At 48.6% G+C, this 26,601-nt stretch overlaps 2 protein-coding genes across 5 annotated transcripts in view; one reads left to right on the top strand and one right to left on the bottom strand.

The window, feature by feature from the left end:
- Positions 1 to 26,601, bottom strand: part of LOC134983203 (zinc finger protein 850-like) — a 147,076-nt gene that overhangs the window by 38,423 nt on the left and 82,052 nt on the right. The gene's annotated exons all lie outside the window — the stretch shown is intronic.
- Positions 13,969 to 26,601, top strand: part of LOC134983201 (oocyte zinc finger protein XlCOF7.1-like) — a 55,987-nt gene continuing 43,354 nt past the window's right edge. For 2 of the 4 annotated variants that reach the window (XM_063948943.1, XM_063948940.1), the window contains exons 1-6: positions 14,056 to 14,919; positions 16,063 to 16,211; positions 17,812 to 18,003; positions 22,465 to 22,543; positions 22,662 to 22,759; positions 22,911 to 23,169. In XM_063948943.1, the coding sequence (XP_063805013.1) occupies positions 16,134 to 16,211; positions 17,812 to 18,003; positions 22,465 to 22,543; positions 22,662 to 22,759; positions 22,911 to 23,169 (706 nt within the window). In that variant the 5' untranslated portion in view covers positions 14,056 to 14,919; positions 16,063 to 16,133. The other 2 variants (XM_063948941.1, XM_063948942.1) reach the window with 2 other exon arrangements.

Here is a 26,601-nt window from a genome sequence, read left to right as displayed (position 1 = left end):
TGTGCAATCCAGGTTCCCCCCTTTTTCCACTATATTTGTGTATATATTGTACACTGGAAGGCCGGCTTCCTTCCTCTGGATTGGCACTCCTCCCATTCACCCTCAGGTGTTTTAATTGGCTGGGTTCCTGCATCTCAGATCACACATTGATAAGGCCCTATTTAGAGGTAAGTCCTGTATAAATTTATAGAATGTGATAATATTAGGGATGTTAGGGACCCATGTGATGAAGTCACCTGGCCGCGGTACATGGGCCCGCATATTTGCGCAAATGTGTGCTAAGAACTTCAATTATACTCCATGGTGGTCATTCCGAGTTGTTCGCTCTGTAAATTTCTTCGCATCGCAGCGATTTTCCGCTTAGTGCGCATGCGCAATGTCAGCACTGCGACTGCGAAAAGTAAATTTGCTAACAAGTTTGGTATTTTACTCACGGTATTACGAGGTATTTTCTTCGTTCTGGTGATTGGAGTGTGATTGACAGGAAGTGGGTGTTTCTGGGCGGAAACAGGCCGTTTTATGGGTGTGTGCGGAAAAACGCTACCGTTTCTGGGAAAAACGCGTGAGTGGCTGGAGAAACGGAGAAGTGTCTGGGCGAACGCTGGGTGTGTTTGTGACGTCAAACCAGGAACGACAAGCACTGAACTGATCGCAGATGCCGAGTAAGTCTGGAGCTACTCAGAAACTGCTGAGAAGTGTCTATTCGCAATTTTGAGAATCTTTCGTTCACAATTCTACTATTCTAAGATTCACTCCCAGTAGGCGGCGGCTTAGCTAGTGCAAAGTTGCTAAAAGCAGCTTGTGAGCGAATAACTCGGAATGACCACCCATGTTAATTGTAAGGGTTTATTTAAATTATTTTTATTATCAGTGTTCTTAGTGCTAAGAGTGTGCATCTGCATCTCTCTTCCCCCAGCATAGTAGTAGAAGCCTCAGCATGATAGCACCTCTTGATATCTTTAGTAATAGGATGTGCAATCCAGGTTCCCCCCTTTTTCCACTATATTTGTGTATATATTGTACACTGGAAGGCCGGCTTCCTTCCTCTGGTATTGGCACTCCTCCCATTCACCCTCAGGTGTTTTAATTGGCTGGGTTCCTGCATCTCAGATCACACATTGATAAGGCCCTATTTAGAGGTAAGTCCTGTATAAATTTATAGAATGTGATAGTATTAGGGATGTTAGGGACCCATGTGATGAAGTCACCTGGCCGCGGTACATGGGCCCGCATATTTGCGCAAATGTGTGCTAAGAACTTCAATTATACTCCATGTTAATTGTGAGGGTTTATTTAAATTATTTTTATTATCAGTGTTCTTAGTGCTAAGAGTGTGCATCTGCATCTCTCTTCCCCAGCATAGTAGTAGAAGCCTCAGCATGATAGCACCTCTTGATATCTTTAGTAATAGGATGTGCAATCCAGGTTCCCCCCTTAAGAAACGTAACACAGCATATGTGTAACCATAATTATTAACTGCAGATACAGTACGCACTGGGACGGGCGCCAAGCATCCTCCACGGACTAAGAGAAAAGGATTTACCGGTAAGTATTAAAATCCTATTTTCTCATACGTCCTAGAGGATGCTGGGGTCACCATTAGAACCATGGGATTATACCAAAGCTCTAGAACGGATGGGAGAGTGCGGACGACTCTGCAGCACCGATTGACCAAACTTAAGGTCTCCATCGGCCAAGGTGTCAAACTTATAGAACTGTGCAAAAGTGTTTGGCCCCGACCAAGTAGCTGCTCGGCAAAGTTGCAATGCCGAGACCCCCGGGGCAGCCACCCAGGATGAGCCCACCTTCCTAGTGGAATGGGCCTTCACTGATTCCGGTAATGGCAATCTAGCAGTGGAATGGGCCTGCTGAATCGTGTTACAGATACAGCGCGCAATGGCATGCTTGAAAGCAGGACACCCAACCTTGTTGGGAGCATACAGGACAAATAGAGCTTCTGTTTTTCTGAAGTGAGCCGTTCTGGTGACAAATCTTTAAAGCTCTGACCACATCCAGAGATTTTGAATCAACAAAGGCATCAGTAGCCACAGGTACCACGATAGGTTGGTTATGTGGAAAGAGGAAACCACCTTTGGGAAAAATTGCTGACGTGTCCTCAATTCAGCTCTATCTTCATGGAAGATCAAATAAGGGCTCTTGTGAGACAAGGCCGCCAACTCAGACACCCACCTTGCAGATGCCAAGGCCAACAGGATGACCACTTTTCAAGTGAGGAATTTCAACACCACCTTCCATAAAGGTTCAAACCAATGTGATTGAAGGAACTGCAACACCACATTAAGATCCCATGGTGCCAATGGAGGTTGGATGTGCAATACGCCCTTCAGGAAAGTCTGAACTTCTGGAAGGGAGGCCAATTGTTTCTGAAAGAAAATCGATAAGGCTGAAATCTGAACCTTGATTCAGCCCGCATCCACACCTGCTTGTAGAAAATGGGGAAACCTTCCTAGCTGAAACTCTTCCGTAGGAGCCTTCTTGGATTCACACCAAGACACATATTTTCTCCAAATATGGTGGTAATGTATAGACGTTACCCCTTTTCTGGCCTGAATAAGTGTGGGAATGACTTCACTGAGAATAACCTTACATGCTAGGATTTTGCGTTCAACTGCCACGCCGTCAAACGTAGCCGCGGTAAGTCCTAATACACGCACAGAGGCCAGGGATCTCCGATGAGTAAGTCCTGAAGATCTGGATACCAAGCCCTCCTTGGCCAGTCTGGAACTATGAGGATCGCTCGGATCTTTGTTCTTCTTATGATCTTTAGAACTTTTGGAATGAGAGGAAGTGAAGGCAATACATACACCGACTGAAACACCCACGGTGTCACGAGTGCATCCACTGCAATCGCTTGAGGGTCCCTTGACATGGGACAATATCTCTGAAGCTTCTTGTTGAGACGAGAAGCCATCATGTCTACTTGAGGAGTTCCCCAATGACCTGTCACCTCTGCGAAGACTTCTTGGTGGAGGCCCCACTCTCCTGGATGGAGATCGTGTCTGCTGAGGAAGTCTGCTTCCCAGATGTCCACTCCTGGAATGAAGATTGCTGACAGAGTGCTTGTATGCTTTTCTGCCCAGCGAAAAATCCTTGTGGCTTCTGCCATCGCCGCTCTGCTTTTCGTTCCGCCCTGACGGTTTATGTACGCTACTGCTGTTACATTGTCTGACTGGATCAGTACAGGTAGATCTCGAAGAAGATGTTCCACTTGTAGGAGGCCGTTGTAAATTTCCCTTAGCTCCAGAACATTTATGTGGAGACAAGTCTCCTGACTTAACCATCTTACTTGGAAGTTTTCTCCCATGGTGACTGCCCCCCAGCCTCGGAGGCTTGCATCCGTGGTCACTAGGATCCAGTCCTGTATCCCGAACCTGTGCCTCTCTAGGAGGTGAGAGCTGTGCAGCCACCACAGAAGTGATACCCTCGTCTTGGACGACAGGATTATCTTCTGGTGCATGTGTAGATGGGACCCGGACCACTTGTTCAAGAGGTCGCGCTGGAACACTCTAGCATGTAACCTGCCAAACTGAATGGCCTCGTAGGCCACAACCCTCTTCCCCAGCAACCGAATGCATTGATGGATTGACACTCTTGGTGGTTTCAGAATTTGTTTGACCAGACTCTGAAGTTCCAAAGCCTTTTCCACAGGAAGAAAGACTCTCTGTAGTTCTGTGTCCAATATCATTCCCAAAAATGACAACCGCATCGTCGGAATCAACTGTGATTTTGGCAAGTTTAGGAGCCAACCATGTTGTTGAAGAACTGTCATGGAGAGTGCAACGTTCCGGACCAACTGGTCCCTGGATCTCGCCTTTATCAGGAGATCGTTCAGGTATGGGATAATTGTGACACTTGCTTGCGAAGGAGAACAATCATCTCTGCCATTAATTTGGTGAAAATCCTCGGAGCCGTGGATGGATCAAACGGCAACGTTTGAAATTGGTAATGACACTCCTGAATTGCAAATCTCAGGTAAGCCTGGTGTGGAGGATAAATGGGAACATGTAAGTAGGCATCTTTTATGTCCACCGACACCATAAAATCTCCTTCCTCCAAGCTGGAGATCACTGCTCGGTGATCACTGCTCGGTGAGACATCTTGAATTTGAATCTCATTAGGTAGAAATTCAGAGATTTCATGTTATAGGATGGTCTGACCGAGACGTCCGGCTTCGGGACCACAAACATCCTCGAATAAAAACCTTCTCCCTGTTGTGACTGGGGAACCTTAATGATAACTTGATTTTGACACAATTTTTGTATTGCGTCACAAATTACCTCCCTGTCCGGAAGAAAAGCTGGTAAGGCCGATTTGAAAAAACGGCGAGGGGGGACGTCTTAAAACTCCAGCTAGTACCCTTGGGATACTATTTGTAAAATCCAAGGGTCTAGGTTCGAACGAACCCAATACTGACTTAAAAATTTGAGACGGGCCCCCACCAGTGCGGACTCCCGCATAGGAGCCACGACGTCATGCGGTGGAATTGGCAGAAGCCTGGGAGGACTTCTGCTCCTGGGAGCCTGACAAGGCTGGAGATCGTTTACCTCTTCCCCTTCCTCTAGTAGCAAGGAAGGAAGAACCTCGGCCATTTCTGAATTTATTGGGCCGAAAGGATTGCATCTGATAATGGTACGTTTTCTTTTGTTGTGGAGGAACATAAGGTAAAAAGAATGAATTACCCGCGGTAGCCTAGACTCCAAATCATCAAGGCCGTCTCCAAATAAGGCCTTACTTTTATATGGTAGAGATTCCGTATTTTTCTTGGAGTCAGCATCAGCATTCCATTGGTGAATCCACAACGCACGCCTAGCTGAGACAGCCATGGCATTGGCCTTTGATACCAAAAGACCAATATCTCTCGCAGCTTCCTTAAGGTATGCTGCAGCGTCCTTGATATAACCCAGTGTCAAGAGGATACTATCCCTATCTAGGGTATCTATATCAGATGACAAATTATCTGCCCACTTTTCGATAGCACTACTTACCCACGCAGACTCAATGACAGGTCGGAGTAGTGTAACCGTGGTCACATAAATGGACTTCAATGTAGTTTCTTGTTTACGATCCTCAGGATCCTTATGGGCCGCCGTGTCAGGTGACGGGAGAGCCACCTTTTCAGACAAATGAGACAAGACCTTGTCCACAGTGGGGGGTGACTCCCACTTTTCACTATCCGTCGAGGGAAACGGATAAGCTGCCATAATTCTTTTGGGAATCTGAAACTTTTTGTCAGGACCGTCCCAAACTTTTTCAAATAGCGTGTTCAGTTCATGAGAGGGATGAAACGATATCTCAGGTTTCCTTTGTTTATACATACAGACCCTTTTATCAGGGACAGCCAGGTCCTCCGTGATATGTAATACATCTTTAACCACCACAATCATGTACTGAATGCTTTTTGCCAATTTTGGGTCTAACCTGGAATCGCTATAGTCAACACTGGAATCAGTGTCTGTGTCGGTATCAGTGTCTGCCAACTGGGCCAACGTACGTTTTTGTGACCCTGAGGGGACCTGACTTTGGAATAACATATCCCCCACAGATTTCTTCCATGCCTGGGTCTGAGACTCAGACTTATCTAGCCTCTTACTAATAAGAGGAACACATTTACCCAATCAGGAGTTGGCGGTGCCGACAGGGTCACCCACGCAGCCGTTTGTGTCCCTAATACAGCCTCCTCCAGGGAAGAGCCTTCAGCCTCAGACATGTCGACGCACGTGCACCAAACACTCTCAGACACACCGGACATATAGGGGACAGACCCACAGTAGAGTCTGTCAGAGAGACACAGAGATTTGCCAGCTCACAACCCAGCGCCAAATCACCGGTTCTGAAACACTAAAGAATGCCCCAGACCTGCAGCGCTTTATATTAAATAGATATATATACATATATTGCACCAATATTTCTGTGCCCCCCCTCCATTTTGCACCCTGATACTTATTCAGGAGTGTGAGGAAGGACCAGCGTCTCTGCAGCCTGTGTAGAGGAAAATGGCGCTGAGCGAGCTGTGAAGACGAAGCTCCACCCCTTAATGGCGCGGTTCAGTCCCGCTTTTTTTAAATATATATTTATACTGGCGGGGGTTAGGACAGTACCTAGGCACTTATGTCCCCTTTTGCTAGTTTATTTTGAGGCTTTTCTGCTGCCCAGGGCACTCCCTGCCCCCCCCCCCCCCCCTGCACCCTGTAGTGCTGCTGTGTGTGTGGGAGCATGGCACGCAGCGTGCGATCGCTGTGCTGTACCTCAGAATGCCGTCACTGAGGTCTTCTTGATCTTCTTCTACTCACCTGTCTTCTGACTTCTGGCTCTGTAAAGGGGGTGACGGCCGGCTCTGGGAACGAGCATCTAGGCGTACCTAGCGATCAGACCCTCAGGAGCTAATGGCGTCCTGTCAGCCAGAAGCAGAGCCATTGAACTCACAGAAGTAGGTCTGCTTCTCTCACCTCAGTCCCACGATGCAGGGAGACTATTGCCAGCAGTCCTCCCTGAAAATAAAAAACCTAACATAAGTTTTTCCGGGAAACTCAGTAGAGCTCCCTGTAGTGCGTCCAGTCTCACTGGGCACAATTCTAAAACTGGAGTCTGGAGGAGGGGCATAGAGGGAGGAGCCAGTTCACACCCAAAGTCTTAAAGTGCCCATGTCTCCTGCGGATCCCGTCTATACCCCATGGTACTAATGGTGACCCCAGCATCCTCTAGGACGTATGAGAAAATAATAATAATAATGCCACTGTATAATAATAACAGGACACCACAGGCTGCTCCTCCTGTATAATACCAGGACACTACAGGCTGCTCCTACTGTATAATAACAGGACACCACAGGCTGCTCCCCCTGTATAATAATAATAATAATAATAGGACACCACTGGCCGCTCCCCCTGTTTAATAATAGTACACCATAGGCTGCTCCTCCTGTATAATAATAACAGGACACCACAGGCTGATCCTCCCGTATTATAATAATAACAACAACAACAACAGGACACCCCAGGCTGCTCCTCCTGTATAATACCAGGACACTACAGGCTGCTCCTACTGTATAATAATAATAATAATAAGAAGAATTTACTTACCGATAATTCTATTTCTCGTAGTCCGTAGTGGATGCTGGGACTTCCGTAAGGACCATGGGGATAGCGGCTCCGCAGGAGACTGGGCACAAAGTAAAAGCTTTAGTACTACCTGGTGTGCACTGGCTCCTCCCCCTATGACCCTCCTCCAAGCCTCAGTTAGGATACTGTGCCCGGACGAGCGTACACAATAAGGAAGGATTAATGAATCCCGGGTAAGACTCATACCAGCCACACCAATCACACCGTACAACTTGTGATCTGAACCCAGTTAACAGTATGATAAACTTAGGAGCCTCTGAAAAGATGGCTCACAACAATAATAACCCGATTTTTGTAACAATAACTATGTACAAGTATTGCAGACAATCCGCACTAGGGATGGGCGCCCAGCATCCACTACGGACTACGAGAAATAGAATTATCGGTAAGTAAATTCTTATTTTCTCTGACGTCCTAGTGGATGCTGGGACTTCCGTAAGGACCATGGGGATAATACCAAAGCTCCCAAACGGGCGGGAGAGTGCGGATGACTCTGCAGCACCGAATGAGAGAACTCCAGGTCCTCCTCAGCCAGGGTATCAAATTTGTAGAATTTAGCAAACGTGTTTGCCCCTGACCAAGTAGCTGCTCGGCAAAGTTGTAAAGCCGAGACTCCTCGGGCAGCCGCCCAGGATGAGCCCACCTTCCTTGTGGAGTGGGCATTTACAGATTTTGGCTGTGGCAGGCCTGCCACAGAATGTGCAAGCTGAATTGTACTACAAATCCAACGAGCAATCGTCTGCTTAGAAGCAGGAGCACCCAGTTTGTTGGGTGCATACAGAATAAACAGCGAGTCAGATTTTCTGACTCCAGCCGTCCTGGAAACATATATTTTCAGGGCCCTGACTACGTCCAGTAACTTGGAGTCCTCCAAGTCCCTAGTAGCCGCAGGCACCACAATAGGTTGGTTCATGTGAAAACCTGAAACCACCTTTGGGAGAAATTGAGGGCGAGTCCTCAATTCTGCCCTATCTGAATGAAAAATTAGGTAAGGGCTTTTATACGATAAAGCCGCCAATTCTGAAACCCGCCTGGCTGAAGCCAGCGCTAACAGCATTACCACCTTCCATGTGAGATATTTCAAGTCCACAGTGGTAAGTGGTTCAAACCAATGTGATTTTAGGAACCCCAAGACCACATTGAGATCCCAAGGTGCCACTGGTGGCACAAAAGGAGGCTGTATATGCAGTACTCCTTTGACAAATGTCTGAACTTCAGGCACTGAAGCCAGTTCTTTTTGGAAGAAGATCGACAGGGCCGAAATTTGAACCTTAATGGATCCTAATTTTAGGCCCATAGACAGTCCTGCTTGCAGGAAATGTAAGAAACGACCCAGTTGAAATTCTTCTGTGGGGGCCTTCTTGGCCTCACACCACGCAACATATTTTCGCCAAATGCGGTGATAATGTTTAGCAGTTACATCCTTCCTGGCCTTAATCAGGGTAGGGATGACTTCATCTGGAATGCCTTTTTCCTTTAGGATCCGGCGTTCAACCGCCATGCCGTCAAACGCAGCCGCGGTAAGTCTTGGAACAGACAAGGTCCCTGCTGAAGCAGGTCCTTTCTTAGAGGTAGAGGCCACGGATCCTCCGTGAGCATCTCTTGCATTTCCGGGTACCAAGTTCTTCTTGGCCAATCCGGAGCCACGAGTATAGTTCTTACTCCTCTCCTTCTCATGATTCTCAGTACTTTTGGAATGAGAGGCAGAGGAGGGAACACATACACCGACTGGTACACCCACGGTGTTACCAGAGCGTCCACCGCTATTGCCTGAGGGTCCCTTGACCTTGCGCAATATCTGTCCAGTTTTTTGTTGAGACGGGACGCCATCATGTCCACCTTTGGTTTTTCCCAACGGTTTACGATCAGTTGGAAGACTTCTGGGTGAAGTCCCCACTCCCCCGGGTGGAGGTCGTGTCTGCTGAGGAAGTCTGCTTCCCAGTTGTCCACTCCCGGAATGAACACTGCTGACAGTGCTACCACATGATTTTCCGCCCATCGGAGAATCCTTGCAGCTTCTGCCATTGCCCTCCTGCTTCTTGTGCCGCCCTGTCTGTTGACGTGGGCGACTGCCGTGATGTTGTCCGATTGGATCAATACCGACTGTCCCTGAAGCAGAGGCCTTGCTTGACTTAGGGCATTGTAAATGGCCCTCAGTTCCAGGATATTTATGTGGAGAGACGTTTCCATGCTTGACCACAAGCCTTGGAAAATTTTTTCCCTGTGTGACTGCTCCCCAGCCTCTCAGGCTGGCATCCGTGGTCACCAGCATCCAATCTTGAATGCCGAATCTGCGGCCCTCTAGAAGATGAGCACTCTGTAACCACCACAGGAGAGACACCCTTGTCCTTGGAGATAGGGTAATCCGCTGATGCATCTGAAGATGCGATCCGGACAATTTGTCCAGCAGATCCCACTGAAACGTTCTTGCATGGAATCTTCCGAATGGAATTGCTTCGTACGAAGCCACCATTTTTCCCAGGACTCTTGTGCACTGACTAGCTCGGATAACTCCCTGGCCTTCTCCTCCGGGAGAAACACCTTTTTCTGAACTGTGTCCAGAATCATCCCCAGGAACAGTAGACGTGTTGTTGGAATCAGCTGTGATTTTGGAATATTTAGAATCCACCCGTGCTGACGTAATACTGCCTGAGACAGTGTTACTCCGAACTCCAACTGTTCCCTGGACCTTGCCCTTATCAGGAGATCGTCCAAGTAAGGGATAATTAAGACGCCTTTTCTTCGAAGAAGACTCATCATTTCGGCCATTACCTTGGTAAAGACCCGGGGTGCCGTGGACAATCCAAACGGCAGCGTCTGAAACTGATAATGACAGTTTTGTACCACAAACCTGAGGTACCCTTGGTGAGAAGGGTAAATTGGGACGTGAAGATAAGCATCTTTTATGTCCAGAGACACCATATAGTCCCCTTCTTCCAGGTTCGCTATCACTGCTCTGAGTGACTCCATCTTGAATTTGAACCTTTTTATGTAAGTGTTCAAGGATTTTAGATTTAAAATCGGTCTCACCGAGCCGTCCGGCTTCAGTACCACAAACAGCGTGGAATAATACCCCTTTCCTTGTTGTAGGAGGGGTACCCTGATTATCACCTGCTGGGAGTACAGCTTGTGAATAGCTTCCAATACAGCCTCCCTGTCGGAGGGAGACGTTGGTAGAGCAGACTTCAGGAATCTTCGAGGAGGAGACGTCTCGAATTCCAACTTGTACCCCTGTGATACTACCTGCAGGATCCAGGGGTCCACTTGCGAGTGAGCCCACTGCGCGGTGAAATTCTTGAGACGGGCCCCCACCGTGCCTGAGTCCGCTTGTAAAGCCCCAGCGTCATGCTGAAGACTTGGCAGAAGCGGGGGGGGCTTCTGCTCCTGGGAAGAAGCAGCCTGGTGCAGTCTTTTTCCCCTTCCTCTTCCGCGAGTCAGAAAGGAGTGGCCTTTCGCCCGCTTGTTCTTATGGGAACGAAAGGACTGAGTTTGAAAAGACGGTGTCTTTTTCTGCTGAGAGGTGACCTGGGGTAAAAAGGTAGATTTCCCAGCCGTTGCCGTGGCCACCAGGTCTGATAGACTGACCCCAAATAACTCCTCCCCTTTAAACGGCAATACTTCCATATGCCGTTTGGAATCAGCATCACCTGACCACTGTCGTGTCCACAAACTTCTTCTGGCAGAGATGGACATCGCACTTACTCTTGATGCCAGGGTGCAAATATCCCTCTGTGCATCTCGCATATATAGTAATGCATCTTTTAAATGCTCTATAGTCAATAAAATACTGTCCCTATCCAGGGTATCAATATTTTCAGTCAGGGAGTCCGACCATGCCACTCCAGCGCTGCACATCCAGGCTGAGGCGATTGCTGGTCGTAGTATAACACCAGTATGTGTGTATATACTTTTCAGGATATTCTCCAGCCTTCTATCAGCTGGTTCCTTGAGGGCGGCCGTATCAGGAGACGGTAACGCCACCTGTTTTGATAAGCGTGTGAGCGCCTTATCTACCCTAGGGGGTGTTTCCCAACGTGCCCTTACCTCTGGCGGGAAAGGGTACAGTGCCAATAATTTGTTAGAAATCAGCAGTTTTTTATCGGGGGAAACCCACGCTTCATCACACACCTCATTCAATTCATCTGATTCAGGAAAAACTACTGGTAGTTTTTTCACACCCCACATAATACCCTTCTTTGTGGTACTTGTAGTGTCAGAAATATTCAATGCCTCCTTCATTGCCGTGATCATGTAACGTGTGGCCCTACTGGACATTACGTTCGTCTCCTCACCGTCGACACTAGATTCAGTATCCGTGTCAGGGTCTGTGTCGACCAACTGAGGTAACGTGCGTTTTAGCGCCCCTGACGGTGTCTGAGACGCCTGGACAGGCACTAACTGATTTGCCGGCTGTCTCATGTCGTCAACAGTTTTCTGCAAAGTGCTGACATTGTCACGTAATTCTTTAAACACAATCATCCAGTCAGGTGTCGACTCCCTAGGGGGTGACATCACTAACCCAGGCAACTGCTCTGCTTCCACATCATTTTCCTCTTCATACATGTCGACACAACGTACTGACACCCAGCACACACACAGGGAATGGCTCTGATAGAGGACAGGACCCCACTAGCCCTTTGGGGAGACAGAGGGAGAGTATGCCAGCACACACCAGAGCGCTATATATGTTCAGGGATAACCTTATATAAGTGTTACTCCCTTAATAGCTGCTGTATATATATATTAGCTGCCAATAGTGCCCCCCCTCTCTTGTTTTACCCTGTTTCTGTAGTGCAGTCTGCAGGGGAGAGTCAGGGAGCCGTCCTTCCAGCGGAGCTGTGAAAGAAAATGGCGCTTGTGTGCTGAGGAGATAGGCTCCGCCCCCTTCACGGCGGCCTTATCTCCCGCTTTTTTCTGGAACTGGCAGGGGTTAAATGCATCCATATAGCCCAGGAGCTATATGTGATGCATTTTATTTTAGCCATATAAGGTTTTAAATGATCTGTATTGCGTCTCAGGGCGCTGCCCCCCCAGCGCCCTGCATCCTCAGTGACCGGAGTGTGAAGTGTGCTGAGAGCAATGGCGCACAGCTGCGGTGCTGTGCGCTACCTTATCTGAAGACAGGAAAGTCTTCTGCCGCCGCTTATCTCCGGACCTCTTCGCTCTTCTGGCTCTGTAAGGGGGCCGGCGGTGCGGCTCCGGGACCCATCCAAGCTGGGCCTGTGATCGTCCCTCTGGAGCTAATGTCCAGTAGCCAAGAAGCCCAATCCACTCTGCACGCAGGTGAGTTCGCTTCTTCTCCCCTTAGTCCCTCGATGCAGTGAGCCTGTTGCCAGCAGGACTCACTGAACATAAAAAACCTAAAAATACTTTTACTTCCAAGCAGCTCAGGAGAGCCACCTAGATTGCACCCTTCTCGGCCGGGCACAAAATCTTAACTGAGGCTTGGAGGAGGGTCATAGGGGGAGGAGCCAGTGCACACCAGGTAGTACTAAAGCTTTTACTTTGTGCCCAGTCTCCTGCGGAGCCGCTATCCCCATGGTCCTTACGGAAGTCCCAGCATCCACTAGGACGTCAGAGAAAATAATAATAGGACACCAATGGCTGCTCCCCCTGTTTAATAATAGCACACCACAGGCTGCTTCTCCTGTATAATAATAACAGGACACCACAGGCTGATCCTCCCGTATTATAATAATAACAACAACAACAACAACAACAACAGGACACCACAGGCTGCTCCTCCTGTCTATTATGACAACACAGGATGCTGCCCCTGTACATTATTGCAACACAGGCTGCTCCTCCTGTATACTATGACAACACAAGTTGTTACCCCTGTATATTATGACTACACAGGCCACTCCCCCTGTATACTATGACAACACAAGATGCTACCCCGTATATTATGACAGCACAGGATGCTACCCCTGTATATTATGACAACACAGGCTGCTCCTCCTGTATACTATGACAGCACAGGATACTACCCCTGTATATTATGACAACACAGGCCACTCTCCCTGTATATTATGACAACACAGGCTGCTCCTCCTGTATACTATGACAGCACAGGATACTACCCCTGTATATTATGACAACACAGGCTGCTCCCCCTGTATACTATGACAACACAGGCCGCTCCCCCTGTACAGCACAATGCCACAACACCTGTAATGTCCCGTGTATAGAATTACGGTAACGGTGGGGTCTGCACCACATGTATTACGGTAACGGCGGGGTCTGCGTCACCTGTATTACGGTAACGGCGGGGTCTGCACCTCCTGTATTACGGTAACGGCGGGGTCTGCTCCACCTGTATTACGGTAATGGCGGGGTCTGCGCCACCTGTATTACAGTAATAGGACACTAGAGTGTCAGCCACCTGTACAGGGATAATGCAGCACCAGAGGCTGCTCCAGCTGCACTATAACAAGGCACCAGAGGCTGCTCCCCCTGTAGTACAGAACCTGACACCAGAGCTGCTCAGCCTATAGAATAATAATAATAATATCATTACCTGCTGCCAGACACAGCAATGGCTGCTCTCTGCTCCTGCTGCCTTGTGGGAATGATAGAAGGAAGGCGGAGCTCAGACCAGGGGAAAATGGCCGCCGCTCCTGACGTCACTACACGGGCCAGGGAACCTATTGCTGCTGCCGGACTGGTCTACACGAAAATGGCCGCCGGCCTCTTGCACTGAGGACATGTATGTTAATAGTCATTACAGAGTGCTGGGCTTTGGGCGGGGTGGAGGAGGGGAGGGGCCAGTAACCAGGTAGCAGACGTTGCCAATCATACCCTACTTCCTGCCTGTGCGTTCCACCTTACTTCCGGACTGTGCGTTCCACATGCAGGAAGTGAGTTTTTATCGACTTGTGCAGCCTCCCAGTGTCCGTGGAGATCAGGTAATGGCGTCTTACTATACAGGGGGAGCAGCCTGTGGTGTCCTGTTATTATTATTATACAGGGGGAGCAGCCTATGGTGTCCTGATATTATTATTATTATACAGGGGGAGCAGCCTGTGGTGTCCTGATATTATTATTATTATACAGCAGGAGCAGCCTGTGGTGTCTTGTTATTATTATGCAGGATGAGCAGCCTGTGGTGTCCTATTTTTATTATTATTATTATTATTATTATACAGGGGGAGGAGCCTGTGGTGTCCTGATATTATTTTAATACAGGGGGAGCAGCCTGTTGTCTCTTGTTGTTGTTATTATTACAATACAGGAGTAGCAGTGTGTGGTGTCCTGTTATTATTATTATTATTATACAGGAGGAGCAGTGTGTGGTGTCCTGTTATTATTATTATTATTATTATTACTATTATTATTATTATACAGAGGGAGCAGCTTGTGGTGTCCTGTAATTATTATTATTATACAGGAGGAGCAGCTTGTGGTGTCCTGTTATTATTATTATACAGGAGGAGCAGCTTGTGGTGTCCTGTTATTATTATACAGGGGGAGTAGCCTGTGGTGTCCTTTTATTATTATTATACTGGAGGAGCAACCTGTGGTGTCCTGTTAATAAAGACATATGTTATTATGTTTATGCTGGGGTGCAGCCTTTAGTGTCGTTGTTATTATTATTATTAATTTTACTATATGAAATTGTGGGGATTGAAAATATTGCTCAAATTCTCGGATATATTAAAGCAGAGACCATAATATACCTGGCATGTGTAACAGATGATAATTGAAGCAGTATGAAGCAAATGTATATCACACTCCTGGGAGTGTCACAGTGACATCATTTAGATCTATAGTAATAAAGGTACATGACTGGGGAGGTGAGGGGATCTGGGAGTGTCACAGTGATGTCACTTATATCTATAGTAATAATACAGGGACATGACTGCGGAGGTGAGGGGATCTGGGAGCGTCACAGTGACATCACATATCTATAGTAATACAGGGATATGACTGGGGAGGTGAGGGGGACCTGGGAGTGTCACAGTGACAAGAGAAAGAAAGTAGACTTCTTTGTGGGCGCACTCTTGTGAAGAAATAATTAGATATTCTCAAAGAGTAAAACATAACTTTTATTACAAATGATTAAGAAATTATTCAATCTCCTGAAAACAAATAATGTCTCCTGCCGCCTTTCCCCTGCCTGTCTCCTGCCGCCTTTCCCCTGCCTGTCTCCTGTTGCCTTTACCCCGTCTGTCTCCTGCCGCCTTTCCCCTGCCTGTCTCCTGCCACCCCCACCCTGCTGCCCACCTACCTGTCTCCTGCCGCCTTTTCCCTGCCTGTCGCCTGCCGCCTTTCCCCTGCCTGTCGCCTTTCCCCTGTCTCCTGCTCCCTCTGGCCGGTCTCCTGCCGCCTTCCCCCTGTCTCCTGCCACCCCCTCCCTGTCTCCTGCCACCTCCTTGCCTGTCTCCTGCAACCTTTCCCCTGCCTGTTTCCTGCAACCTTTTCCCTGCCTGTCTCCTGCCGCCTTTCCACTGCCTGTCTTCTGCCACCTCCTTGCCTGTCTTCTGCCACCTTTGCTACACCATCGGCTGGATCTGTGAATCCTGAGGTCATGGAGACTGTACGCCGCAGCTCCATGAATGAGGCCATGAAATTTCCCTCAGGAGACCCTGTCCCTTCACAACCAATTCTCACCCTTACACCACTTCATGGCTGCAGCCATACTCGTCTGACAACTCAGGACACATAGAGCACATGCTCCGTACGGGTCCTGCACATGAGCGGTGTACTGCACATCAGTTCATTGTGACTCCACCCACAATAGCGCTACATTCTAGATCAGTCCCACTATGCAGTACAGCCTTATGGGGCTGGGTCACAGGAACCTTGGAGACACTGACCAGGACTCTGTGGCTTTGAGCAAATAGGAGACTTAATGACCACTCTATTTTATATTTACTATGTTACATGTGCAATATGTTTTATGTATTATATTTATTCCAAGGAACTCCAGCTGTGGGGAACGGAGTCTTTATTACACATCACACGTTCTGTATTCTCTCTGATTCACAAAGGATGGACAAGGACAGGAGTCACAGGACTGAGAGGATAATTAATATCACCCTGGAGATCATCTACCTGCTGACTGGGGAGGTGAGTGGATCAGGGAGTGTCACAGTGACCTTATATCTATAGTAATAATACAGGGACATGACTGGGGAGGTGAGTGGATCTGAGAGCATCACAGTGACCTTATATCTATAGTAATAATACAGGGTTATGACTGGGGAAGTGAGTGGATCTGAGAGCATCAAAGTGACCTTATATCTATAGTAATAATACAGGGACATGACTGGGGAGGTGAGGGGATCTGGGAGCGTCACAGTGACCTTATATCTATAGTAATAATACAGGGATATGACTGGGGAGGTGAGTGAATCTGATAGCATCAAAGTGACCTTATATCTATAGTAATAATACAGGGACATGACTGGGGAGGTGAGGGGATCTGGGAGCGTCACAGTGACCTTATATCTATAGTAATAATACAGGGACATGACTGGGGAGGTGAGTGGATCTGAGAGCATCACAGTGACCTTATATCTATAGTAATAATACAGGGTTATGACTGGGGAGGTGAGTGGATCTGAGAGCATCAAAGTGACCTTATATCTATAGTAATAATACAGGGACATGACTGGGGAGGTGAGGGGATCTGGGAGCGTCACAGTGACCTTATATCTATAGTAATAATACAGGGATATGACTGGGGAGGTGAGTGGATCTGATAGCATCAAAGTGACCTTATATCTATAGTAATAATACAGGGACATGACTGGGGAGGTGAGGGGATCTGGGAGCGTCACAGTGACCTTATATCTATAGTAATAATACAGGGACATGACTGGGGAGGTGAGTGGATCTGGGAGCGTCACAGTGACCTTATATCTATAGTAATAATACAGGGATATGACTGGGGAGGTGAGTGGATCTGATAGCATCAAAGTGACCTTATATCTATAGTAATAATACAGGGACATGACTGGGGAGGTGAGGGGATCTGGGAGCATCACTGTGACCTTATATCTATAGTAATAATACAGGGACATGACTGGGGAGGTGAGGGGATCTGGGAGCATCACTGTGACATCACTTATATCTATAGTAATAATACAGGGACATGATTGGAGAGGTAAGGGGATCTGGGAGTGTCACAGTGACATCACTTATATCTATAGTAATAATACAGGGCTGTCACTGGGGAGGTGAGGGGGTCTTAGAGCATCACAGTGACATCACTTATATCTATAGTAATAATACAGGGACATGACTGGGGAGGTGATGGGATCTGGGAGCTTCACCGTGAAATCGCTTATATCTATAGTAATAATACAGGGACATGACTGGGGAGGAGATCTGGAAGCGGCACAGTGACGTCAATTATATCTATATCAATAATACAGGGACGTGACTGGGGAGTTGAAGGAGTCTGGAAAAGTCACAGTGACGTCACTTATATCTATAGTAATAATACAGGGACATGACTGTGGAGGTGAGGAGATCTTGGAGCGTCACTGTTATGTCATTTATATCTATAGTAATAATACAGGGACATGACTGAGGAGGTAAGGGGATCTGGGAGTGTCACAGTGACGTCACTTATTTCTATAGTAATAATACAGGGACATGACTGGGGAGGTGAGGGGATATGGGAGTGTATATATTGATATTTGATGTCTCCACCATTACACAGGATTACACAATAGTGAAGAAGACATCCAATGAGTGTGAGATAACCAGCAGCCATCCCTGTGTATCTGGAGGACTGAGTAGAACCCAGAGCCCCATCACGGTGCCTCCACCTCACTCACTGACACATGAAAGACACAATGACCAGAAGATCCTGAAACTCGCCAACAAGATCATTCAGTTGCTGACTGGAGAGGTGACTGCTGGGAATGGGGAATTATACAGTAACACCAGAGGATGTGTCTGGGTGATGACTGGAGAGGTGACTGCTGGGAATGGGACATTATACAGTAACACCAGGGGATGTGTCTGGGTGATGACTGGAGAGGTGACTGCTGGGAATGGGACATTATACAGTAACACCAGGGGATGTGTCTGGGTGATGACTGGAGAGGTGACTGCTGGGAATGGGACATTATACAGTAACACCAGGGACGTGTCTGGGTGATGACTGGAGAGGTGACTGCTGGGAATGGGACATTATACAGTAGCACCAGGGGACGTATCTGAGTGATGACTGGAGAGGTGACTGCTGGGAATGGGACATTATACAGTAACACCGTGGGATGTGTCTGGGTGATGACTGAAGAGGTGACTGCTGGGAATGGGGCATTATACAGTAACACCGGGGGATGTGTCTGGGTGATGACTGGAGAGGTGACTGCTGGAAATGGGGCATTATACAGTAACACCAGGGTATGTGTCTGGGTGATGACTGGAGAGGTGACTGCTGGGAATGGGGCATTATACAGTAACACTGGGGGACGTGTTTGGGTGATGACTGGAGAGGTGACTGCTGGTAATGGGACATTATACAGTAACACCAGGGGACGTATCTGGGTGATGACTGGAGAGGTGACTGCTGGGAATAGGACATTATACAGTAACACCAGGGAATGTGTCTGGGTGATGACTGGAGAGGTGACTGCTGGAAATGGGACATTATACAGTTACACCAGGGTATGTGTCTGGGTGATGACTGGAGAGGTGACTGCTGGGAATGGGGCATTGTACAGTAACACCAGGGAAAGTGTCTGGGTGATGACTGGAGAGGTGACTGCTGGGAATGGGGCATTATACAGTAACACCAGGGGATGTGTCTGGGTGATGACTGGAGAGGTGACTGCTGGGAATGGGACATTATACAGTAACACCAGGGACGTGTCTGGGTGATGACTGGAGAGGTGACTGCTGGGAATGGGACATTATACAGTAGCACCAGGGGACGTATCTGAGTGATGACTGGAGAGGTGACTGCTGGGAATGGGACATTATACAGTAACACCGTGGGATGTGTCTGGGTGATGACTGAAGAGGTGACTGCTGGGAATGGGGCATTATACAGTAACACCAGGGTATGTGTCTGGGTGATGACTGGAGAGGTGACTACTGGGAAGGGGACATTATACAGTAACACCAGGTGACGTGTCTGGGTGATGACTGGAGAGGTGACTGCTGGGAATGGGGAATTATACAGTAACACCAGAGGATGTGTCTGGGTGATGACTGGAGAGGTGACTGCTGGGAATGGGACATTATACAGTAACACCAGGGGATGTGTCTGGGTGATGACTGGAGAGGTGACTGCTGGGAATGGGACATTATACAGTAACACCAGGGACGTGTCTGGGTGATGACTGGAGAGGTGACTGCTGGGAATGGGACATTATACAGTAGCACCAGGGGACGTATCTGAGTGATGACTGGAGAGGTGACTGCTGGGAATGGGACATTATACAGTAACACCGTGGGATGTGTCTGGGTGATGACTGAAGAGGTGACTGCTGGGAATGGGGCATTATACAGTAACACCGGGGGATGTGTCTGGGTGATGACTGGAGAGGTGACTGCTGGGAATGGGGCATTATACAGTAACACCAGGGTATGTGTCTGGGTGATGACTGGAGAGGTGACTGCTGGGAATGGGGCATTATACAGTAACACTGGGGGACGTGTTTGGGTGATGACTGGAGAGGTGACTGCTGGTAATGGGACATTATACATTAACACCAGGGGACGTATCTGGGTGATGACTGGAGAGGTGACTACTGGGAATGGGACATTATACAGTAACACCAGGGGACGTATCTTGGTGATGACTGGAGAGGTGACTGCTGGGAATAGGACATTATACAGTAACACCAGGGAATGTGTCTGGGTGATGACTGGAGAGGTGACTGCTGGAAATGGGACATTATACAGTTACACCAGGGTATGTGTCTGGGTGATGACTGGAGAGGTGACTGCTGGGAATGGGGCATTGTACAGTAACACCAGGGAAAGTGTCTGGGTGATGACTGGAGAGGTGACTGCTGGGAATGGGGCATTATACAGTAACACTGGGGGACGTGTTTGGGTGATGACTGGAGAGGTGACTGCTGGTAATGGGACATTATACATTAACACCAGGGGACGTATCTGGGTGATGACTGGAGAGGTGACTACTGGGAATGGGACATTATACAGTAACACCAGGGGACGTATCTGGGTGATGACTGGAGAGGTGACTGCTGGGAATAGGACATTATACAGTAACACCAGGGAATGTGTCTGGGTGATGACTGGAGAGGTGACTGCTGGAAATGGGACATTATACAGTTACACCAGGGTATGTGTCTGGGTGATGACTGGAGAGGTGACTGCTGGGAATGGGGCATTGTACAGTAACACCAGGGAAAGTGTCTGGGTGATGACTGGAGAGGTGACTGCTGGGAATGGGGCATTATACAGTAACACCAGGGGATGTGTCTGGGTGATGACTGGAGAGGTGACTGCTGGGAATGGGACATTATACAGTAACACCAGGGACGTGTCTGGGTGATGACTGGAGAGGTGACTGCTGGGAATGGGACATTATACAGTAGCACCAGGGGACGTATCTGAGTGATGACTGGAGAGGTGACTGCTGGGAATGGGACATTATACAGTAACACCGTGGGATGTGTCTGGGTGATGACTGAAGAGGTGACTGCTGGGAATGGGGCATTATACAGTAACACCAGGGTATGTGTCTGGGTGATGACTGGAGAGGTGACTACTGGGAAGGGGACATTATACAGTAACACCAGGTGACGTGTCTGGGTGATGACTGGAGAGGTGACTGCTGGGAATGGGGAATTATACAGTAACACCAGAGGATGTGTCTGGGTGATGACTGGAGAGGTGACTGCTGGGAATGGGACATTATACAGTAACACCAGGGGATGTGTCTGGGTGATGACTGGAGAGGTGACTGCTGGGAATGGGACATTATACAGTAACACCAGGGACGTGTCTGGGTGATGACTGGAGAGGTGACTGCTGGGAATGGGACATTATACAGTAGCACCAGGGGACGTATCTGAGTGATGACTGGAGAGGTGACTGCTGGGAATGGGACATTATACAGTAACACCGTGGGATGTGTCTGGGTGATGACTGAAGAGGTGACTGCTGGGAATGGGGCATTATACAGTAACACCGGGGGATGTGTCTGGGTGATGACTGGAGAGGTGACTGCTGGGAATGGGGCATTATACAGTAACACCAGGGTATGTGTCTGGGTGATGACTGGAGAGGTGACTGCTGGGAATGGGGCATTATACAGTAACACTGGGGGACGTGTTTGGGTGATGACTGGAGAGGTGACTGCTGGTAATGGGACATTATACATTAACACCAGGGGACGTATCTGGGTGATGACTGGAGAGGTGACTACTGGGAATGGGACATTATACAGTAACACCAGGGGACGTATCTGGGTGATGACTGGAGAGGTGACTGCTGGGAATAGGACATTATACAGTAACACCAGGGAATGTGTCTGGGTGATGACTGGAGAGGTGACTGCTGGAAATGGGACATTATACAGTTACACCAGGGTATGTGTCTGGGTGATGACTGGAGAGGTGACTGCTGGGAATGGGGCATTGTACAGTAACACCAGGGAAAGTGTCTGGGTGATGACTGGAGAGGTGACTGCTGGGAATGGGGCATTATACAGTAACACTGGGGGACGTGTTTGGGTGATGACTGGAGAGGTGACTGCTGGTAATGGGACATTATACAGTAACACCAGGGGACATATCTGGGTGATGACTGGAGAGGTGACTGCTGGGAATGGGACATTATACATTAACACCAGGGGACGTATCTGGGTGATGACTGGAGAGGTGACTACTGGGAATGGGACATTATACAGTAACACCAGGGGATGTGTCTGGGTGATGACTGGAGAGGTGACTGCTGGGAATGGGGCATTGTACAGTAACACCAGGGAAAGTGTCTGGGTGATGACTGGAGAGGTGACTGCTGGGAATGGGACATTATACAGTAACACCAGGGGATGTGTCTGGGTGATGACAGGAGAGGTGACTGCTGGGAATGGGGCATTATACAGTAACACCGGGGGATGTGTCTGTGTGGTGACTTCTGGGAATGGGACATTATACAGTAACACCGGGGGATGTGTCTGGGTGATGACTGGAGAGGTGACTGCTGGGAATGGGACATTATACAGTAACACCAGGGGATGTGTCTGGGTGATGACTGGAGAGGTGACTGCTGGGAATGGGGCATTATACAGTAACACCAGGGGAAGTGTCTGGTTGATGACTGTATCACTCTGTGTCAGGTTCCTATAAGGTGTCATGATGTCACTGTCTATGTCTCCATGCAGGAGGGGGAGTATATAGAGGAACACAGGGGTCTGTACAAGGACGTGATGATGGAGAATCACCGGCCGCTCACATCACTGGGTAAGAGGAAACTGTCATGTATTGTACAGGGGAGAGCAGGTATGGGGGCCCCTATATACACACATCACCTGATAATCACATATATACACTGTACTCAGTCACTGTGTGTCTCCTACAGATGGGCCCAGTAACAGAGATACCCCAGAGAGATGTCCCCGTCCTCTGTATTCCCAGGATTGTACAGATGAGAATCACAGGATCCCACAGGAGGATCAGGTAGGTGGGATTTAGGGTCTCACCAATATACCAAAGTGACTGTCACTATATAATGTGTAGAGCAGCTGTGTGTGTCAATACATTTGTATTGTTTAATCTATTACTGAAATCAACAATTATTACAGTCTTCTTTTATTGATGGTTTACATAGGGTGAAGCCCAAATAAATAATGTTAAAGTCAAAGATACAGAGGGAGAAGTAGAGACGTATCTGACTGATATAAAGGCAGAAGATATAGAGGGAGAAGAAGAGACGTATGTGACTGATATAAAGGCAGAAGATATAGAGGGAGAAGAAGAGACGTATGTGACTGATATGAAGGCAGAAGATACAGAGGGAGAAGAAGAGATGTATGTGAGGGGTGATCAGCAGTGTACGGAGGAGGAGATCCCTACAGATATCAGCACAGGTGAGTAATAAACACTTATTACAGAACAGAGTCACATATTCTCATTGCTCAGTCACTACAGCAATCTCTTATCCTACACCCTCTGTCAGTACAAATTAGGGAACTTTATTTGCCCAGTGTGGATTCAGGAGCCATCAGCCCCTATAATACTCCTGCTCTCCCCCTCACATCATGTCACTGTGTGTTACCAGCCCAGAGATCTGACCAGTCTCCTCCCCACACTCTCTGGTGTATCTCATACATCAGGAGACATCAGCCCCTATTATACTCCTGCTCTCCCTTCACATCATGTCACTGTGTGTTACCAGCCCAGAGTTCTGACTAGTCTCCTCCCCACTCTCTGGTGTATCTCATACATCAGCAGCCATCAGCCCCTATTATACTCCTGCTCTCCCCCTCACATCATGTCACCGTGTGTTACCAGCCCAGAGATCTGACCAGTCTCCTCCCCACACTCTCTGGTGTATCTCATACATCAGGATCCATCAGCCCCTATTATACTCCTGGTCTCCCCCTCACATCATGTCACTGTATGTCACCATCCCAGAGATCTGACCAGTCTCCTCCCCACACTCTCTGGTGTATCTCATACATCAGCAGCCATCAGCCCCTATTATACTCCTGCTCTCCCCCTCACATCATGTCACTGTGTGTTACCAGCCCAGAGATCTGACCAGTCTTCTCCCCACTCTCTCTGGTGTATCTCATATATCAGGAGCCATCAGCCCCTATTATACTCCTGCTCTCCCCTCACATCATTTCACTGTGTGTTACCAGCCCAGAGATCTGACCAATCTCCTCTCCACACTCTCTGGTGTATCTCATACATCAGGAGCCATCAGCCCCTATTATACTCCTGCTCTCCCCTCACATCATGTCACTGTGTGTTACCAGCCCAGAGATCTGACCAGTCTCCTCCCCACACTCTCTAGTGTATCTCATACATCAGGAGCCATCAGCACCTATTATACTCCTGCTCCTCCCTCACATCATGTCACTGTGTGTTACCAGCCCAGAGATCTGACCAGTCTCCTCCCCACACACTTTGGTGTATCTCATACATCAGGAGCCATCAGCCCCTATTATACTCCTGCCTCCCCCTCACATCATGTCACTGTGTGTTACCAGCCCAGAGATCTGACCAGTCTCCTCCCCACACTCTCTGGTGTATCTCATACATCAGGAGCCATCAGCCCCTATTATACTTCTGCTCTCCCCTCACATCATGTCACTGTGTTTTACCAGCCCAGAGATCTGACCAGTCTCCTCCCCACACTCTCTGGTGTATCTCATACATCAGGAGCCATCAGACCCTATTATACTCCTGCTCTCCCCCTCACATCATGTCACTGTGTGTTACCAGCCCAGAGAACTGACCAGTCTCCTCCCCACACACTCTGGTGTATCTCATACATCAGGAGCCATCAGCCCCTAATATACTCCTGCTCTCCCCCTCACATCATGTAACTGTGTGTTACCAGCCCAGAGTTCTGACTAGTCTCCTCCCCACTCTCTCTGGTGTATCTCATACATCAGCAGCCATCAGCCCCTATTATACTCCTGCTCTCCCCCTCACATCATGTCACCGTGTGTTACCAGCCCAGAGATCTGACCAGTCTCCTCCCCACACTCTCTGGTGTATCTCATACATCCGGAGCCATCAGCCCCTATTATACTTTTGCTCTCCCCCTCACATCATGTCACTGTGTGTTACCAGCCCAGAGATCTGACCAGTCTTCTCCCCACTCTCTCTGGTGTATCTCATATATCAGGAGCCATCAGCCCCTATTATACTCCTGCTCTCCCCTCACATCATTTCACTGTGTGCTACCTGCCCAGAGATCTGACCAATCTCCTCTCCACACTCTCTGGTGTATCTCATACATCAGGAGCCATCAGCCCTTATTATACTCCTGCTCTCCCCTCACATCATGTCACTGTGTGTTACCAGCCCAGAGATCTGACCAGTCTCCTCCCCACTCTCTCTGGTGTATCTCATACATCAGCAGCCATAAGCCCCTATTATACTCCTGCTCTCCCCCTCACATCATGTCACCGTGTGTTACCAGCCCAGAGATCTGACCAGTCTCCTCCCCACACTCTCTGGTGTATCTCATACATCAGGAGCCATCAGCCCCTATTATACTCCTGCTCTCCCCCTCACATCATGTCACTGTATATCACCATCCCAGAGATCTGACCAGACTCCTCCCCACACTCTCTGGTGTATCTCATACATCAGCAGCCATCAGCCCCTATTATACTCCTGCTCTCCCCCTCACATCATGTCACTGTGTGTTACCAGCCCAGAGATCTGACCAGTCTTCTCCCCACTCTCTCTGGTGTATCTCATATATCAGGAGCCATCAGCCCCTATTATACTCCTGCTCTCCCCTCACATCATTTCACTGTGTGCTACCAGCCCAGAGTTCTGACCAATCTACTCTCCACACTCTCTGGTGTATCTCATACATCAGGAGCCATCAGCCCTTATTATACTCCTGCTCTCCCCTCACATCATGTCACTGTGTGTTACCAGCCCAGAGATCTGACCAGTCTCCTCCCCACTCTCTCTGGTGTATCTCATACATCAGCAGCCATAAGCCCCTATTATACTCCTGCTCTCCCCCTCACATCATGTCACCGTGTGTTACCAGCCCAGAGATCTGACCAGTCTCCTCCCCACACTCTCTGGTGTATCTCATACATCAGGAGCCATCAGCCCCTATTATACTCCTGCTCTCCCCCTCACATCATGTCACTGTATATCACCATCCCAGAGATCTGACCAGACTCCTCCCCACACTCCCTGGTGTATCTCATACATCAGCAGCCATCAGCCCCTATTATACTCCTGCTCTCCCCCTCACATCATGTCACTGTGTGTTACCAGCCTAGAGATCTGACCAGTCTTCTCCCCACTCTCTCTGGTGTATCTCATATATCAGGAGCCATCAGCCCCTATTATACTCCTGCTCTCCCCTCACATCATTTCACTGTGTGCTACCAGCCCAGAGATCTGACCAATCTCCTCTCCACACTCTCTGGTGTATCTCATACATCAGGAGCCATCAGCCCTTATTATACTCCTGCTCTCCCCCTCACATCATGTCACTGTGTGTTACCAGCCCAGAGATCTGACCAGTCTCCTCCCCACACTCTCTGGTGTATCTCATACATCAGCAGCCATCAGCCCCTATTATACTCCTGCTCTCCCCCTCACATCATGTCACCGTGTGTTACCAGCCCAGAGTTCTGACCAGTCTCCTCCCCACTCTCTCTGGTGTATCTCATCCATCAGCCCCTATTATACTCCTGCTCTCCCCCTCACATCATGTCACCGTGTGTTACCAGCCCAGAGATCTGACCAGTCTCCTCCCCACACACTCTGGTGTATCTCATACATCAGGAGCCATCAGCCCCTATTATACT

Source organism: Pseudophryne corroboree, assembly GCF_028390025.1.
Source record: "Pseudophryne corroboree isolate aPseCor3 chromosome 3 unlocalized genomic scaffold, aPseCor3.hap2 SUPER_3_unloc_10, whole genome shotgun sequence".
Classification (NCBI taxonomy): domain Eukaryota; kingdom Metazoa; phylum Chordata; class Amphibia; order Anura; family Myobatrachidae; genus Pseudophryne; species Pseudophryne corroboree.
Note: the sequence above shows the minus strand (reverse complement) of the source record. Positions and strands in the feature narration are given on the sequence as shown.